A 19,862-nucleotide genomic window follows, 5' to 3' on the forward strand; every position below is an offset into this window, starting at 1 on the left:
AGTCTTTCCCAACATCAGGGTCTTTCCCAATGAGTCAGTTCTTTGCGTCAGGTGTCTGTCGTATCGCGAAGTCAATACTTCGAAAAGTATTGGAGCTTCAGCCTCAGCATCCATCCTTCCAGTGAATATTCAGGGTTGATTTCCTTTAGGATCAAGGCATACCAGTTTTTAAAAAGTGGAAATATTTTGCTATGAATATTATATCTTAAGTCAATTTCTGTGGGTCTGGTATCTCTTAAGTAGAAAACAAATGTCCTATTAGATAATACCTGTAAGGGGCATAGAAATCCTCAAAATGATATCAGGGAAATAAAATTAGTATCTCCCTTGTTGCATTTATGTGCCTTTTTATCAAGGCAGATTTCAAAGAGGAAGACAGATGTTTCTCCACTTTGTTTTTATTTAAATGTACTACTTGGGATTTGAAGCTTCTGCACTTCTGTTTGTTTGGATTTTTTTTCATGGCTTGATCCCAAAAAAATGGAATGAAAAATTTAGTGAAAGCTTTGTTGTTTGAAATTGCAGGGTGCTGTGAGACTTACTGCAAATCCCTAATGTCTCCCTGTCTGCCTTCAATTCTCCTATTTTTGGTAATAATGCAAGCAGTCATTTTAGAAAACTTTGCTTTGTTCATTTTACTGAGCTTCTTCCAGACACCATGTGCCTGAAGCAATAGCAGCCAGCCACAGCCAGGGTCCTAGGGTGTAAGCTGAGACTTCATCTTTCTCAAATGCTGCCACTTGAAATTTGCATAAATGTTGAAAAGAAAATTAAAAGGGCCCTCTGTACCTCCTCTTCACATATTTTAGGAACCCCAGCCATTCAAGGCAGTAAAATGTCTTTTGAGTCATCTGTGGATATAAAAGCACAAATAGATACCATCCTGCAGACAGAGGGAGCAGGATATGGGAAAAAAAAAAAATCATGTGAGACAGACAGCAGACAGAGGCTTATTTGAAGAGGCTACAAAGCAGCAAGTAATGCCAATTTAAAGCGATTACATGTTAATGCAACAAGTGAAACACATTTGAAGGCTGCTCAGATTACACTGGCTGGGGTGCAGACTTAATTACTCATGTTAGAGATTCCGAAAACAAAGGGAGGCTTTTAGACCAGTGATACGTACCTGACATGATACTGAAAAGCCTTGGAAAAACTTAGGTAAATGCCTAGAGAAATTTTTAAGGACGATTCCAGTAAGTTGGATACCTGAGGTCTGTCCCTAAATGGGTAAATTCCTGAGGCACTGGAACTGGTTAAAATCAATGACAGTTTATTTTGTTGTTTGCTGTATTTATATACAAGTGAAGCTGATAAACATGAATAAATACTAGAACCTTGTCTGGACTGAGTTATACTTAAACAACAAAGGTTTGTGTTGTATTTCTTAAAGGTTCTTTCTGGAGTGATTCTGAAATTGATATTGAGAGAAGGCCTGCCAAAGGTATACAATAAAAGCAATTTTTATTTCATTCCTATTTATCTTAGAGTCATTGAGGCAGGTCATATTCTATCTGTCCCTACTCCTAACTTCCCTAGACTGTGTGGGCCCTGAGGATAGGAATTGTTTTTTCTCTGTTTGACTTTCTTGCAATGATTAGTAATGGGCTGTGCTCTAGAGTAGTTGTTTAACAAATATTAAAAGCATCATATTAAACCTGAATGACATTTTTGCTCATATATAGTGTTATTTTACCTTTCATGAATTACTTCTCCTTATGCTTGCAGTGCTATACCTTTTTTTTTTTTTTTAAAGCAATGAGTGACTAATTTTTTTTTTAGATAGCAGTTTAGTATCTCTTTTATTAGACCTTTATTGGTGACAGCTGGAAAGCATTTATTCCATTTATTTATAATATGACCTAAATTTCTTAGGACTCTTGATTTCTCAGTTTGTGTAAAGTGGGGTCTGACTGATACAAGAAGTTCCTCTAAAGCCACCATTTACAATGAAATCAATTTATAAAGAATTCAAGTACCTACTATGTGAAAGGAAGCGAAGTGAAAGTCGCTCTGTCGTGTCCAACTCTTTGCCACCCCTGGATTATACAGTCCATGGAATTCTCCAGGCTAGAATACTGGAGTGGGTAGCCTTTCCCTTCTCCAGGGGATCTTCCCAACCTAGGTATTGAACCCAGGTCTCCCACATTGCATGCAGATTCTTTACCAGCTGAGCCACAAGGGAAGCCCAAGAATACTGGAGTGGGGAACCTATCCCTTCTCCAGGGGATCTTCCCCACCCAGGAATCAAACTTGGTTGTCCCTGCATTGCAGGACTCCTACTATGTGAGCAATCCTTTTTTGAGTTCTTACTATGTGTAAGACATTGTTCTAGGCTCTTAAAATGCATTAATTCAGTTAATTCTTATCAGGGCTCTGGTAAGAAATGAAAGCACAAAGAGAATGAGAGATAGTAAATGGGGGAGCTAGAATTCCAGCTGAGATCCTGATTTATGCTTTAATCACTGAACTAGATTGCCTCAATTATACAGAAGAGAAGTAGTTTCTATCCTCTAGAAACTTAGAAGTATAAAAGCTGAGTTAGAAGACAGTACAGAATTAAATGCTAAACTTTTTAGCATTTATTAGTGAGTTATTAGTGTTACAAGAGTAGGGGTTGGCCTGAGAGGACAGAACGGTCCAGGGGAAGCTTTCTGGGCTGGGCAGGAGGCAAGCTGTGCTGGGAGGAAGGAGCAGAATTTAGATACTAAAGGGGAAGTAGCAATCAAGAGGAAGCTGAGATACTAGTGGAGGCAAGGAACTGAGTTCGTGGTGATCTATTTGAGCTAAAGGCTGCATTCAAAGCGGTTCCTGGTAACGTTGGACCCATTGTGGGCTGTGATCTTGAAGGCACAGGTGAGGGCTTAGACTGGAAGAATTAAGAAGCAACTTGTCCCTGGAAGAAAAAGTGCCAGGCTTGGCACTGTATCCACCCAAGGAACTGCACCGACCTTTCAGCTGGTTCTTCTAAAGCCAAGCTGAAAATAACTTTTGAGAATTGAATAAGAACTGAAAGCCACTATATGTAGACGGGCAAGTGGTGGAAGGACACGTTGCAAGTGATACTTCTGGGAGGTTAGAGGTGATTAAAATCCTTACCATTTGGGGGGAGCTGAAAAAATGGGTAGCTTCAGCCTAGTCTAAAAAGGAGTACCTTGCATAAGCTTTTATCAGAAAGGAAAAAAAAAACCCTTCCTGACACTGGAGCATTTAATGGTCCTGAGTTTTTCAAACACAGATCTGGTTGTATTATTTTTCTTGCTTAGGGCAGCCCAGTAGTCTGTGCTCACCCCTAAAGTAGAAGCTGTAGTCTAACCCCTGCCCACCTTCCTTGCTATCTCCTGTTAGTCTCTCCTTTGTTTAATAATTTCTAGCCATACAAACATGGAATACCAGTCTCATTCCATCTTCGGGCTTTTACACTTGGTTTCCTCTTTTCGGGATCACTCTTTCCCTGTATCATCATGATACTTGGTCTTATCACCTGAGAGAGGCCTTGCCTAGTCACCCTATCTAAAGTAGGTCCCTCTACCTCTGGCCTTCCTGGTTATATTGTATCCCAGAACTGGGTTCTGCTTCCAGTAGAATCTATCACTTACCACTGTGAGTTAACTTTATTTATTCATTTATTATGTCTTTGCCTAGTAGAAATAAGGTTCATGTGGACAGGGACTAATAAAACATGATTTTTCTGACATCATGGCCTGTATCTCAGATAGTAGATGCACTGTAAGTATGTTTGTTTCTTCATTCTTCCTTCCTTCCTTTCTTTCCTTTCCTTTTTGCTTTTGTGGCTTTCAGGATCTTAGTTCCCTGACCAGGGATTAAACCTATTCCCTGGGCGGTGAAAGTGCAGAGTCCTAACCGCTGGCCTCCAGGGAATTCCCTCTGTATGTTTCTGAATATTGGAAAACTAGTCCCCAAATACACAGAAAATGTGGGGACTTCGCTGGTGGTCCACTGGTTGAGAATCTACCTTCCAATGTGGGGGATGTAGGTTCGATCCCTGGTCAGGGTACTAAGATCCCACATGCGGCAGGGCGACTAAGCCCTTGCACTGCAACTAGAGAAAAGCCCAAGAGCCACAAAATTAAAAAAAAAAAAGAAAATGTGTGAAATTTAGCATCTAGATGCTGTGTCACATTGCCAAGTGATGGAGTGATGAAATTGGAATCTACTGCTTCTTTTTGTTTTTGCCCTTTTGGGGGGCAGGGGCGTGCACATACGGATACACAGTATATGAGATTGATATTTATCAAGCAGTAGTTATTGAGTAACATCTGTAGCTTAAGATGAAAATTCTGGAAAAAGTCACTCCTTTTGTGAGTGACTAGTTTTTCTGAGTCTCTTAAAACAACACTTTAAGCATCATTTCTTTGATTAGTGTGATTGAACACTTTCTACTCTGCAGATATAAAGCTGCTTTAAATTTTATGAAGTTTAACTGTTTTATATTGGGAAACAGTAAGGTGAATTTTGAAATGAGGTCTTTCATAATCTCACTATCATGGTTTTGAGTTATCAAAGTTTTAACTTCTGTTTTTATGACAAATAATTACAGTATTCTTTTAGAAATAGCCCCTGAACAAAGTAGTGTCCAAATTTTACTTTTTTTTTATTGGTCATTCATTCATTCAGGCACTATATTGTCATGTACATCATCCAAGACTTCCAATGTATTATACAGCCTTAGGAGATTCCTTAAAGTGGACTATCATGCCTTAATACAGCTGTTGTCTCCATGTGTGGTTCCTCAAATTAGCAGAATTAGCATCACCTGGGAATTTGTTAGGAATCCAAATTCCCAGGCCCCCTTTAGACTGATTCCCTCAAAAACTGTGGGAATGCAGCTGGGCAGTTTGTGTTTTAGCAAGCCCTCCAGATGATTCTGATACACACCAGTTTGATAACTGTGGCTTCAGTTCAGTTCAGTTCAGTTGCTCAGTCGTGTCCGACTCTGCAACCCCATGAATCGCAGCACGCCAGGCCTCCCTGTCCATCACCAACTCCCAGAGTTCACTCAAACTCATGTCCATGAGTCAGTGATGCCATCCAGCCATCTCATCCTCTGTCGTCCCCTTCTCCTCCTGCCCCCAATCCCTCCCAGCATCAGGGTCTTTTCCAATGAGTCGACTCTTCGCATGAGGTGGCCAAAGCGTTGGAGTTTCAGCTTCAGCATCAGTCCTTCCAATGAACACCCAGAACTGTGGCTTACTAAATGTTAAAAGTTCAAGGTAGCATGATCCTGCAGATCAGTCACATAGCATTAATTATTAGCCTTGTAAGCCCACCTCCTTTTTGTCACTGAATTTGATTGGTTCACTGAGACTAGGCTGTAAAGTTATTTTCTATATTGATTGCCACATATTGACTTTAGGTTGTTTATATTTCTCTGAACCTGTCAGTGTAATGATTTGCCAGGACACTTAATAGGAACAGACTGATTTTTTTTTTTTTTTCCTTTGCATCCATGGCTTTCTGAGTCACAGGTGGCTGGCCTCTTATATCCTTCTGGATAAAGCTGTCTAGGCACCAGGCATGGCACTCATGTTCTGTTAATGAGGGAGCTGTCACTGTTGGGTCACAGGGGACCCTGCAGGAGTATTTAGTTCACCCCCATTTGGTTTACAGGTTGGGAGATTGATCCCCCACAAGGTTCTGCTTTTCTTGCAGGGGTGTAGCTCATTTGTGGTGAGGACAGGATTTCAGGACTTCTGACTCCCTCTGCTGCACCAGGATTCCTGCAGGGGGAGGACAGAGCTGTGGCTTGCTCTGTGCCTGCAGGACATTCCTTTCCTACTGAGAGGCTGCCTTTTTTTTTTTTTAAAGAAAAAAGCAAATAGGAAAAAAAAAGTCAGGAAGTTCTCATTGAAACTAATAAAAATGTCTAAAGAGAATAAAAAAATCAGTTTGAGAACTTTGGTATGGAGGAAATAACCTGACATTAACTGTTTTAATTATAGTTGTTGCATTGGGCTTATCAGTGTGGGAAGAGGGAGCATTTGAGCCCTACAGGGAAGTGGGATATGGACAGCAAGATGACCCTGTTCCTGCATATGCCTGTTCGGATTACAACCTAGTGACTGCTTGTGTGATCCCAACAGCTGTCATGGAGATGGGGCTGGACTCAGTAAAGCCCTGCAGTGTCATAGCTAGTGCTAGGGTGGAGTGCCCCATGAGGTGGTCTCTTAATCTCCTTGGCCTTCACTTTCCAATATATGGGTATATTAATACCTATTCTGCCAAATTTGGGAAGAAAAGTGTCATAGTGGGGAGCAGCATATTACTGTGTTCAGAGGACAGACTCTCTCATGAGATCCAGTCTCCCTAGGTTCAAATCCTGGCTCTTTAACTGACGGTTGTGACAATAGGTAGGTCACTTATGCTTTCTGTGGAAATGAGTTTAATGAAATTAAATACTTCATTAGGGGTGTGGGGAAGATTTAATTAGTCTATATAAGTGCTTTAGAACAATATTGCTGTGTGTTAACTATTGTTACTAGTTTTAAAAAATATTATTACCTTAAGAGATGAGATTTTTATAAACTTTCACCAGTTGCTAACAGTAGTGGACAAGCAAAGGGTTCTCATGCAGCAATTGTTAGTAGAGGAGTTGTTCTAATATCTAGCTTGTGCATGGGCCCTGCTGTGAGAAGAAGATAGTATGCCCCAGAAGGGCAGACCTAGAGCCTCTAATGTTGTAATTTATTCATAGAGTGATAATGCACACTCTATTCATAGAGTGATAAGCACAGAGGAAACTCAAAACCAGGGCCTTCTCAATTTTGCTTTCAGGTGTTTTTTTTTTTTTTTTTTTTTTTGCTTTCAGGTATTTTTATATGAACCATCCTAGGAGATGAATATCTTCATAATCTTCTAGAAAATGTTTCATGGACTTTCATTTTGGTTTTTATTGTTTGACAAGGTTTCTTTCTGTCTTGCCTTTCTAATTGTTACTAGGATTCTTGATAAGCATTTTGGTGATGAAAATTCTAACTCTAAAAGCTAAACGATCAGGGTATTGTAACTATCCAGCAAACAAGTGGCAGCCTTTGGGTAGACTTCCTCCTCTTTCGGCTGAACTCAATGAAGGTTTCTGCTTTTGCTGTTTATTTCTGAGCAGTCTCTTTTGGGAGGGAATTAGGATGGTGAAGTGCCTTTTTACTATGGGAATGAGGATTCAAGAATTTGAGAATTATTATTTTATTTATATATATATAAAATTAACTTTTCATTTTCTTTACTTTGATATCCCCCCTCTTCTACAAGCTCTATTCATGGTCTACTCCCCATCTTTGTTTGAGCCCCTTGAAGTTAGTTAGAGATTATGTTTTATTTATTTCTCTATGTTTTTTATTCTGCCTTTTCTTCTGGATCCTAATACAGCATCTAGTACACATTAGGCTCTCAAATATAGTTTATTGAATGAATATTATTGATGTTTCTGTTTACTTCTTAAAGTGGCCTGTTTTGAAACTTCACGTGAAGGCTTAAGTAATTCATTGATATCATGGTGACCTAGTATCTACAGTTTTCCTGAATATTCATTGATGAATCCTTACATTGCTTATCTGAAGTGTCCAAATCCCAAGATGCTTGTGGAATATCATGGATTGGATAGCATAACTTTAATTTTCATAGTGTCATTGGGAAAGGGATGTAGCAGCCTAGAGAGATAGAAGCACAGAGAATTTAGAATGCCATTCAAGACCACAGAGCAGTTACTATGGGAAGAGACTCTTGGGATGAGCTTTTCTACTTTATGACCCCAGGAGCCAAAAGATAAAAAGATGATCTGAATTGGATGTTTCTTTAATGTCTAAGGGTTATGATTAGTGACTTATTTCTAATGTGCATTTGTTTTTATTTTTAGCATTGCAATGTCGGGATGGCTATGAGCCCTGTGTAAATGAAGGAATATGTGTTACCTACCACAATGGTACAGGATACTGCAAGTAAGTTTTTCTGTTTTTTTTTTCATGTATCTTATTTTTCCTCAGTAGAAAATTGGGCAAAATTTGGCTCTACTCTCGTATACTTAATACCTCTGTGAAATGTTACTGGTTCACTAACTTTTCTGATGTAGTTTTTTGGAAGATGAGGATTTGGATGTCAGATAAATGGTTAATAAGAATTTACTGTCTTACCCTTATCTTTTTCATAATGATAAAGACTTTCAGTGCGTAGCTTGTGTGTGTGTGTCTGCCTGTGTGCTTAGTCGCTTAGTCATGTCTGACTCTTTGTGACCCTTTGGACTGTAGCCCACCAAGCCCCTCTGTCCATGGGATTTTCCAGGCAAGAGTACTGGAGTGGGTTGCCATTTCCTCCTCCAGGGGATCTTCCTGACCCAAGGATCAAACCCACGTCTCCTGTGTCTGTTGCATTGCAAGCAGATTCTTTACCCACTGAACCATCAGGGAAGCCCAGAGAGTATATTCTTTAACATTTTTCAGTTTAATCGTTAAGAAATCTTTCAGTTAAGAAAATTTCAGTTTTCAGATTAGAATCTATTCTCAATGTGTTAGCTCTGATCTTGTTTTTAAGTCAGACCAAATGCATGTTAACTTTAATTCTGCCTACCATAGGTAAATATTATAGCCATGTAACACTTTTTTTTTTTTTTCCTAATGTAAAATATCCAGTTTTGAAGGAGAGTCTGTGAGAGAAGAAAATGCACACTTGCCTGTAGGGATGGAGTAGGGAGAAGGGGCTGTGGGTGAAGGTCATTATATGGATTTGAAAGAATAAGGGTTAGGGTTAGGAAATGGCAGCCCACTCCAGTATTTCTTGCCTGGAAAATTCCATGGACAGAAGAGCCTGGTGGCTACAGTTCATGGGGTTGCAGAGAATTGAACATAGCTGAGCATGCACACACTAGCCACGCTAGAGAAGAATTAGGATGAGGAGTAGGACTAGGGAGTATAGGCTAGTTCTCAAGAGTGTTTCTTTTCTTCCTGTCTGATCATGAAGTGTAGCCATACTTTTTGTTTGAGGAAGCCTGTGAGGTAATCTTTTAAATTGCTTCTCTAGGTTTCCTGTGGATAATTTCCCCCGCTTCTACCTCAATTGAAAATTTTTGATAGGAACATGTATCCATTCTATTTCTTTAATAGAAAATAAGATTTGGTAGTATGACATTTATCTTCTTTAATACTTCTTTTGGGGTGTATTTGTTCTTTGCTTTGGTAGAAGTATGTGCTTGATAAGCATTTTAAGTGAGTTTATCCAACATAGTTTTGTTTCTTTTCTGGATATTTAGCTGAATAACTTAACTGTAATAATTACATTTGTTCCAATCAAGTCTATTCTGACACCGGGATTTAAGTTCTTTAATGTTATGAACAAGAATTTTTCCAAGTCAGAAAAAATTTTCTTCACCAAAGTGAAAATATTTTAAGCTGTGATGACAGTAAAGCTTAACAATAGGTTATTTGGATTGGAATAAAAATAACCTTGGAAATGAAATTTTTTATGTAGCTGATTATAGGCTGTTCACTTAGTTTTTCTAGCTGGGAAAAAAAATCCAACCAAAAACATGTGATGTAGTCTCCTCTAAGAATGGAAGCACAACTGGAGATAATAGGGAAAGGAACTTAATATGTTAGAATTGGCCACTGCAATCTTGTTTAGTCTCTTTTTGGCATCTGGTGTCTTAGTTACTTGCTTCATTCTATTATTTAGCTATCTCATGGTAGTTAACCCATTATATTATGATCATTTGTTGATAATGTTGTTTCTCCCACTAGAGTATGAGAGGTCCTGGTCTTGTGCATTTTCAGTCTGGTATGTAGCTAGTGCTCAACAATATGTTTCTTGAACCAAAAGATGCTCAGCAGGTATCATCATTCACTTGTTTATTTATTTATTTAATTGAAGGATAATTGCTTTACAGAGTTTTGTTGTTTTCTGTCAAACCTCGACATGAATCAGCCATAGGTATACATATGTCGCCTCCCTTTTGAACCTCCCTGCCTTCTCCTGCCCATCCCACCCCTCTAGATTGATACAGATCCCCTGTTTGAGTTTTCTGAGCCAAACAGCAAATTCCCATTGGCTATTTTATATGTAATGTAAGTTTCCATGGTACTTACTCTTCCCATACATGTCACATGTTTTTAAATCTATTTGTCTTAAATAAGTAGAGACTGGACCTTTCCTCTGAGAATTTTGTTTGCTTCATGTAGTATTCAGGATGTCGGTACCATGCTGCTGCTGCTAAGCCACTTCAGTCGTGTCCGACTTTGTGCGACCCCATAGACGGCAGCCCACCAGGCTCCCCCGTCCCTGGGATTCTCCAGGCAAGAGTACTGGAGTGGGGTGCCATTGCCTTCTGCGGTCGGTACCATACAGAGAGGCAGTTTAGTTCTAAATTATTTAGAGATAATTCAACTTGGTGACTTATGTAGGGAGAATTTCAAATACATTCCAAGTCTTAGCCTACATATTTGTGGTCTGACATGGGGAGAGAAGATTCTAGAGGAGACTAAACTCTGAGCACATACCAGGAATGGACACTGAGGGTCATTTTAGGAGAGAAAAACAGATCTGTGAGTCTCAGGCTCTCCAACCAAGGTGAGAGAGACAAAGTTGCCCCCAGTTTTCAGAAGAAGCATTGCTAGGAAACAGGGGACTCACTTTGTGATTGACAAAAATGGAGCTGCCAGAATTCTGTTGCTGAATATGTGTTAATTATTGATGGGGTGGATTGCTTATGGATATAGTTCTAGATATAGTCCTAGACGTCCCTCAGATGACTTCCAACCCTGTTGTGAGGGAAACAACCTTCTGAAAAGCAGAGTAAGGGGAAAAATGGGCATGGCCACCTTCTGGCGAGACCAACATGGATAACAAAGCTTGTAAAAAGTGGTTGTTTCTCTACTTCAGTGAAAGTAATATTAGCATCTTCAGGAGTAGAAGAATCAACATAAGTGGACACAGGAAAAGCAAGAACAATATCAGGGATGCCAGGTCACTCGTCCTACAGTGGCACGCCAGCCAACATCCACAGCATGTTAAGCAAAATTTAAGTAAAAATAACATTTACTTAGCAGACCTTTTAGTATATCTTCACCACCTTTATTTTTTTTCCCTAGGGAAAGAAGTTACTCCAGCTTGCTCAGTAAATATTATTTTCACAAAATGGTATATGATTATTAGAACACTTAGAGGATTTATAAAAATCACATCAGATATACAGGACTTAATGACTGTCTTTTTATTCATGAGATTGCTTAGTGGATTAAGGAAAGAGAGCTGAGGCCAAATTTCTTTTACTGGGGTGAGTGGGTGGGAGTTAATGGAAAATGTTTTAAAGTAGAAGGCAACTGACTGTCTCTTTAAAGAGCATGTTATTGACTTAGCTAAATTATAATGGTTGTTTATGGAAATTATAGAAATCCTTGATAAGATCACATTGACAGATGAGGACAAGTACTTTTAAAGGTTAATTTTGTACACAGCTCAACTGTTTTTTTCTAACTGTTAAGTATTCTATCAGTCTGTGATTAGATTGGGAGCCAGACAAGAAGAACCTGTGTAATCTTGCATAAAACTCAATTATTGCTCCTAAATAGTTGTTGTCAGCTCTTAATAAAGCCCTCTCACTACACAGAGATAAGACATTTCATTCTCTCCCTTGTCCTACTGGGAGGTGTAAATATATAATTAAGTTTGGCTGTCATTAATCACTTTCAAGTTGTTTTCTCAGGCTTTCAAATATAAACCATTCCAAATCCCGCTTTGATTAAAACTCGTGGGCAACTTAAGTTCACTAGAGTGTTGGGGGTGGGTGAGGTTACAATTTGCAAAATTCACAAAATGCGTATTTTTAAGGACACATTTTTCATAGTTATTTAAAGTCCTTGCCTGCCAGTTTTTAACATATGGGTTGTCTTTGGGTGTGTTTCCATCAACAGCTCTTTCGGTTTCCCTTTACTTCATGTTTATGGTAGTTTTTATTGTTCCCTGGACGTTATAAGTGATGCGTTTTAAAATTTATCTTCTACTAAAGAATGTTACTGGAAGATCAGCTTGATGCTATGGAGGCTTGTATTTCGGTTCTGGTATGGTGGGTCTGTTTTGCTCTTAGTCTGATGGTGTATTTTGCTCAAGACTTGGAGGCTGGATACACTCCTTATTCCCAAGGTATGACCCTTCAGTGAATTCAGTGGAAAGTATGAGGTGTTTACCACATAATGGGATGTATCTCAAGCCCCTCTAATTTGGTAGGACGTGAATTCAAACCTCTGACTCCCCAGAACCATGCTCAGCTTTTCAGCCTTCCAGCTCTTGCTTTCTGTTGTGTTCCTCATATCATCTTGTTGTGGAGTTACATGACATGTTTTGTAACATGTCTGGTTACAAAACTGGTTCTGTCTAGTTCAGGATTTCTCTTCCTCAGTTTTCAGAAGAATTTTGACAGTTCCAGATACCTTTGACTCCTTGGTTCTTATAGGACTTCCATTCACTTGTGCTTCATGAACTGGGGAATACCTTCAGGGAAAAAGGTATATAAGTGTAGGTTTCATAGATGTAGTTTGTTTTTTCCTTTGAGGTTCATATCCTTTCTAGTTTCTGCCTGCTTTGATTGCTCTCTGGTACCTTTTAATATTTTGCCTGAAGTTTATAATTATAAATGAGAGAGTTGATCTAAGTTACTCTGCCATTACTTCATTGGAAAGACTGATGCTGAAGCTGAAGCTTCAATACTTTGGCCACCTGATGTGAAGGACTTACTCATTGGAAAAGACCCTGATGCTGGGAAAGATTGAAGGCAAAAGGAGAAGGGGGCAGCAGAGGATGAGATGGTTACATAGCATTACTGACTCAACTGACATGAATCTGAGCAAACTCTGGGAGATAATGAAGGACAGGGGACCCTGGCTTGCTGGAGTCCATGGGGTTGCAAAATGTCAGACATGACTTAACCACTGAACAACAACTCTGCCATTATTTTTAATAGTAAAAATTAAAATTTTAAGAGTCTTTCAAAATTTTCTGCATACCACTTAAGAGGTAACTAGCACAGTATTTGTGAAACAGTAGAAAATCACCATGAGTTATATAGCTTCTGTGAATGGTTGATTCCTTTTGAGACTCTCTACTTTTTGCCAAAGTATCTAAGTAGAAACATTTTAAAGTAAATTATTATAAATAAAAAATTTTATAAAGCATAACTGTCACATTTCACCTAAAATTTATCTACTGATGCTAAGAAACAATAAACTTAAACAACTAACAGTTTTCCTTGCCAGGATTAGGAAGTAGCATTGGTGGTCCAGTCCTCCAAAAGCCATCCAAGAAAATCAGAGCCATTGCCTTCTTCATCCTCTAGAGAGAAGGAAATAGCAACCCACTCCAGTATTCTTGCCAGGATAGTCCCATGGATAGAGGAACCTGGTGGGCTACAGTCCGTTGTGTTGTGAAGAGTTGGATGTGACTGAGCAACTGGGAATAGAGAACTCACAGTACCCCGGAGCCCGACTTACTGGTATAGGATGCATCACAGTGTGTCGCGGCGGTACTGCCCTAGAGAGGCATTTTCAAAAGCCATGCCTGACTCAGCATCTTCCACTTTCGTTCACCTTGCTGGTGCACTCCGTGCTGTTCAGGAGCAGTATCAGATCAAAGAAAGGCCCTGGGAAAAATATCAACTATTAAATCGCTTTCTCTTTTCCTGCTGAAACTGGTTTTGCCAGCAAGGTTCCTTCGATCTTGATAAATAATATTTGAAGGCAGTAGTTCAGAATTAATACAAAAATTATGATTAAAATATGCACATTAAAAAAAAAAGATGAAATCAGTACTGTTGATTTTTTTTTTCTTTTGCTCCAGGCCCCGGTATAGTTAGTATGGCACTTGTGAGTAAAATAACACATTTGGAAGAGCCCTGTTTGGTGACACGGAAAGGACAAGTTTTCATGTCAGATAGACTTGAAGTTGAGCCCCAAGTACTGTCAATAATTAGATCTTTGGCAAGTTGAAGAGTATTATACTAGCTAACATTTATTGAGCATTTATTACGTACTCTGTGCTCAATTAAGCTCTTTACATGTATTTTTCTAGTCCTCAGGTAAGGTTGAGCATGCTCAGTCACTCAGTTGTGTCTGACTCTGCAACCCTATGGGCTGTAGCCCCCCAGTCTTCTCTGTCCATGGAATTCTCCAGGCAAGAATACTGGAGTGGGTTGCCATTTCGTCTTCCAGGGAATCTTCCTGGCCCAGGGATTAAATCTGTGTCTCCTGTGTATCCTGCATTGGCAGGTTGATTCTTTACCACTGAGTCACCTGGGAAGCCTCCTCAGGTAGATAATATCCCTGTTTTACCAGTGAATATATGAAAACTCAGAGAGGTTAAATATTTTTCCCAATATCACATAACTCTTTAAGTATCTGACCTGAGGTGTGCTCTTTGAAAATGTACTGTTTCTCTGAGTCTCAGTTTGCTTATCAGTAAAATGGGACAAAATTACCTATTTAAACTACCTAAACGGTAGTTTAAACAGGATCTTCTAAAAAGGCAGTGTGGAATATTTGAAAGTGCATGAAATGCAGCTTTTCAGATCAGGATTATGATTAAAATTCTATATAGTTTCCTTTAAAGTAGAGACATAGGTAGATCTGGGTAGCTCATAATATTGGGTTGGCCAAAATTTTGTTAGGGTTTTTCTGTACCATCTTATGGAAAAACCCATATGAAGTTTTTTGCCAGCTGAATACATGGGCCAGGCTTGGCTAATGCTGCATTTCTGAGAAGTGACCTTGACCATAAGAGCTCAGTGCAGTTAATGCAGATGAAATATAAGAAGAGAGCAGTGAAGGTGAGGATAGAGGATATTGTGTGCTAACATGCTTTTTAGTAGAAAAAATTAAACTTAAAACCTTGAAACTTCTCCCTTTTTTCCTAATGGAAGATGAGCAAGTCCAGACAGATTTTATGCAGCTGTGAAATTGAGACAAGTTAAATTCTACCACTTCTAATAAATGATGCTGCCATCACAGGAATCACAAATTGTTAAACGCACAGCCTTATACTTGCAGTGTTGAGTTATAGACATATAGATGTGTGTCCTGTAAGGCTTTCTTTGTTTAGGACTTGGGGTCTGGACCTTTCAACAGAACCATTTCTAAGCTGTTGTTCTTATTTACTTTTATGTTCTTGAAAAAATCCTTTAACAAATAGGTTGTGTCCCTGAGGAATTTTTCATGAAGTATGAAATTTTTCAAGAATTTTTCATGAAGTATGAAAAATTGATTAATAGCTTCTTATCAATATATAACAGCAGAATTCTCGTGTTCTGTTCAACTGATCTTTATTCTTTAGGTTAGAAACTTTTCAAACTTCAGTGTTAGGTGGAGAAGTAGAAAAAGGTGGTTCTTAGGCTCTGCTTGTATTCTTTTGCCTGTCTTGGGTCATTGCCAGTAAGTTAAACCAGCTAATCTTGGCCTGCAAACCTGGCACAAATAGTTAGGAGTTTAGCTAGGCTTCTTTCAACACAGTCCCCATAACACAGGTTAACTGTAATCCTAAGTAAAATTTCTTTCTCATTGTTCCATTGTGGCATGTCAGCACCATTAATTTCATGTAGTAATTCCTTTATCCCCCTTTTCTTTTGACTAAGCAGGATGAGAAATATTTCTCTTTCATGATCTGGAGTAACTTAATTAAATCCTTCATTTAAAATTTTGGCACTGTCTTTTATCAAGGCTAGCAAGATTGAATACAAAGGGTTTGAGGAAGTCAGAATGTGATAAAAATGTAATTATCTAAAAATTTCCAAGTACTTTTTTCTCTGTTAAGCTAGCTTAAATGTGTGGGCGTGATGAAGCGTTTCATTAAGCCTCCTTCTCAGCATCCTGAGCAAGGAATTTTGTAGCTAGGAATGAAGTTTAGTGTTTCTGCCACCCCTATCCCCTCATTGTGTGAGTGTGTGTGTGTGTGTGTGTGTGTGTGTGTGTGTATTATGTGTTTTGTTTTCAGTTTTTTAGTTATGTTTTGTTTTACATCTCAGTGTCATTTACAATTTCTCTGGGGAGTCCCGAAGTTTTCTATACCCTATTCACTCATTATCGGTAATCTTCACTAGCACTTCATCCTCTGTGTCTGAAAATGTATTACTGACTCTCATACTGATGACTTCAGTCTTCTCTTATTAATGCAGTTACCTTCTGTTTAAAATGTTCTGCTCCTAAACGATCTTCTACTTGTATCCAATAAAAAGGCCTTTATGGAAAGAAAGTGAAAGCAAAGACTAATAAAGGCGTTATTTAAATAACAGGTGGCATTACTCAGAATACATATCCAACTGGAATGTTATATCCATTTTTTTTTTCCTTTACATAAGTTTGAGGAGAAGGTAGGTGTTAATGAGAAAAGAGGCTGATTAAACCTTCTGTAGAATAGTAGCATTTAGGGCACAGAGTCTATGTGGATTCAGGCTACTTTCCAACAGGTACTATATGTATTGTCCTGAATCCTCAACACTGAAAGTCAGACTCTAAGACACTTTAGGATCATCACTGTTTGTCTTAGTCAACTCAGGCTGCTATAACAAACTACCAAAGACCAGGTGGCTTAACCGACAGACATTTATTTCTCATAGTTCTGGAGGCTGGGAAGTCCACGATCAAGGTGCTGGCTTCCTCAATTCCCTGTGAGGACTTTCTTCCTGCTTTGTAGCCAGCCAGCTTCTCACTATATCCTCACATGGTGGGAAGAGAAAGTTCTGGTCCCTTTGACTCCTTTTAAGGGCACTAATCCCCTCATGAGGACCCCACCCTCTTGACTTCATCTGCTGAGTTATTTCCCTAAGTCCCCAGCTCCAAATAACATCACATTGGGGATGAAGGTTTCAATATAAGGATTTTGAAGGGGTGCACTCAGTCCATAGCCCTCTTCAAAGGAAAGTTTAATTTTCACCAAACTGGTGTTTATTAAACTGGCTACTGTGATTAAGCACTGTGCAGGGTATTGTAGTCAAACATAAAGGCTGAGGAGGCCTGTGCTATCTGACTTTCTTATTCACAAGTATCTATACCTCGGGAGTGTCTGTTAATGAATGTTGTGTTTCTCTTGCATAAGACATGGTGGCAGTTCTCTGATGTCTTGCCATCTTACTGGGGGGATGAGGCATATACATACATATATATGTATACATATATATAATATATGTATGTATATGAACTGTGGAGATTGAGACAAGGGAACGACTGCTATGGGATGTAAGACTAAAATCAGAGAATTTTTTGTGGTTCACTTATAACCTGAGAATAAATCTGAGAATATTGACTGTGTCTTAGGAAATGGATAGGCAGAAGGATGGAAGTAGAGAGACTGAGGCGACTAGGAAAGGCTATGATTAACTGAAATAATCATTACCAATATTGTCATTGTTGTTTCCTTAATGACATAGTTTTAAAACTTTTTTTTTTTTACATCGTGGGTGTTCTCTGTCTGTACTTCAGTTTATGTGAGGTTTTGCTCAACTAGCTTGTGGATTTTTAATCTGTTTCACAATGACAGCTAACTGATTTGAAAAATCATTCCTTTAGCACATGTTGGCTTGAATGCCTGAGATAGGCGATCTGGATTAAGGGATGAGGGGGGAGACCAAGGACAAAGAAGAGGGAGCAGCTGGGAGCAATCATCTCTCCTTCCCTCTGCCTTTTGGCCTTGACTGTTGAGTTTTGTGCTGCTTCCAGAACAGAGTGGCCAGGTAGGCTTGTGGACATCATTTACAGGGAAACTCAGAATTCAGAATCTCTGAGGCAAGAAAAAAAAAAGGGTTAGGAGGAGTGATGGAAAAACAGAGATGTCAGGAGCAGGATCAATCTTCATATAAGGCATAGTGCATTCTTGATCTGAGGCATCCCAACCTCAGATCTCTTTTGTACAGCATATCATTGTCCTGATCCTGTTTGTTTCAGGGATCCAGAGTAAGCAAGCGTCTGTTAGACACATCTCTGGTTACCCCAAATTAGCTCATGTCCTTTTCTGCTTGTTTCTTCTGATTATATAGTACATATCCAAACCTTCAATTATACAGAATAAACCAGGGATGCCTATTCTGTGTGGAAAACATTTGATAGTGGTTATGATTCCTTTGCCTAGACCATGGCAGTGACTTGGCCATTTAACCGCCTGTCCCTTTAAAATTTTGAAATGCTGGTGGTTATTGTGTAAGCCAGAGACATCTCCTTAAGGAATTATTTTACTGGGCAACTTGCCTCTTCTGAAATTTCACTCAGCCTGAAAAGTACCTCAGGAACCTTTTTGACTTAAATTTTCCTCTTAGCTGCATTTGTAAGTAATATTTGTGGTGTCTCATTTACTGTCTCATATTGTTAAAACTTATGGCCTTGAATTTCTGGGTCACTCTTAAAAAATGGACAGAACTTGATTACTAATGAAAAGTTGACTCATTTCCTCTTAGGCAAAGGCTGACACTGATAATCAGAGTTTATAATTAGTTTTTAGAGAAGCATACTCTCTAATTATGGGACATCATCACCTATTCTTTCCTAAATTTTATAAAAATTAATGAGAGCATTATGAGCTGGGGAAATGAGTAAGATAGGTACTTATGCTGTGTTGAGATGATATATAAAAGTTATGTCTGGAAAAAGGTCCTACGTGAATTTAATTAAGTGGTTGATTCCCTGCAAGCTTAAATTTGGTGCATCTCTTCCCAGACATACACAGTCATTTTTAGTCTTGTGTGATTTGTTAGTGGATCAGGGTCCATAAAGGAAGGGACTGCAGTGTCTACCACTATTCCGTCCTGAGGAAAACAGGCTTTCATGTTGGCCATATGACTTGGGGAAGAGGCCTTTCTTTCCCTTTTAGGCTCATGGTTCCTCTTTATTCTCCATATCTTGTTTAAATTATTCGCTCTTTCTCTTTTGCTTATTCTTTGCTTCCTTATGCTTCCTGCAAGGGGTTAGCTGAAAGTGTGGGTTGTGCAACAGTTCCTTTATACAAGTGTGTATTGAATTGTCTGTGTGCTTAGAAGGATGAGAGTTAGGTAGCATGAAGAATGTAAAAGAAGAGACACATGCACAGTTCTTGCCCCAGGGAGTCCTTGCTTAGAGTGGGTTGATGGTCAAGACATACACAACCATTGACCCCAAGCATTACCATCAGCAAACATCATTGCATTCTCGGGCAGTATTGCTGAAGAAATTAAAAAACCAAAATTGTAGAGTCATGAAACTCAGGAGGTGGAAGGGATTTTGTCGAGCACCTTTCCCACTCATCTTGTTTTATAAGATGAGGAACCCAAGGCTTAATGTGGCCAAGTGACTTGTCCCGTGTTACATAGCTGATTGGAATGTTAGAGTGGGACTAAAAGCTGTCTCTCAGCCCCATTAGGTGACCTAAAGACTCAGCACTATTGTTTTTCATTCTTGGTACCAACTCTCAAGGGACTGCTGTTCAGGGTGAAAACAGAGAAGGGGAAGAGAGAGAGAAGCAGAATTAAAAACAAACAACTTAGGGCTCTTATGAGGCAGTTTGAAAGACCAAGAATCTTAACTCTAGCTATATGTTTTATTTTTTAATATTCCACGAAACAAAACAATGTGGAAATTCTTTTGAATTCCTCCTAAAGTAGGTCTTTAATTCTCCTAAAGGATATTAATATCCACAGGGGCTGTAGAATATACCTAAATGGAATCATACAATTTTAGAGTTAAAGGTATTATGAGAGGTTATTTGGTCTAGCATCTTGTTTTAATACATGAGGAGACTGAGGCTCAGAGAAGTAAAGTGGCTTTTTCAAGATTCACACCTAGTGGAAGAACCAGGGCTTGATCTAGAGGAAAGGTCTGTGGAGAGCCACTCAATCAAAAGCTCTGAGAACATGC

The 19,862-nt window shown here is 39.0% G+C and overlaps 1 protein-coding gene across 1 annotated transcript in view; it reads left to right on the plus strand.

Annotated features, from left to right (window-relative positions):
- The window catches only part of NOTCH2 (notch receptor 2), a 173,386-nt gene that overhangs the window by 40,546 nt on the left and 112,978 nt on the right, over positions 1–19,862 (plus strand). Inside the window, exon 2 of the mRNA XM_061121027.1 lies at positions 7,874–7,955. Within this exon, the coding sequence (XP_060977010.1) occupies positions 7,874–7,955 (82 nt within the window). The remainder of the gene's footprint in view (positions 1–7,873; positions 7,956–19,862) is intronic.

This window comes from Dama dama, chromosome 20, assembly GCF_033118175.1.
Source record: "Dama dama isolate Ldn47 chromosome 20, ASM3311817v1, whole genome shotgun sequence".
Lineage (NCBI taxonomy): Eukaryota > Metazoa > Chordata > Mammalia > Artiodactyla > Cervidae > Dama > Dama dama.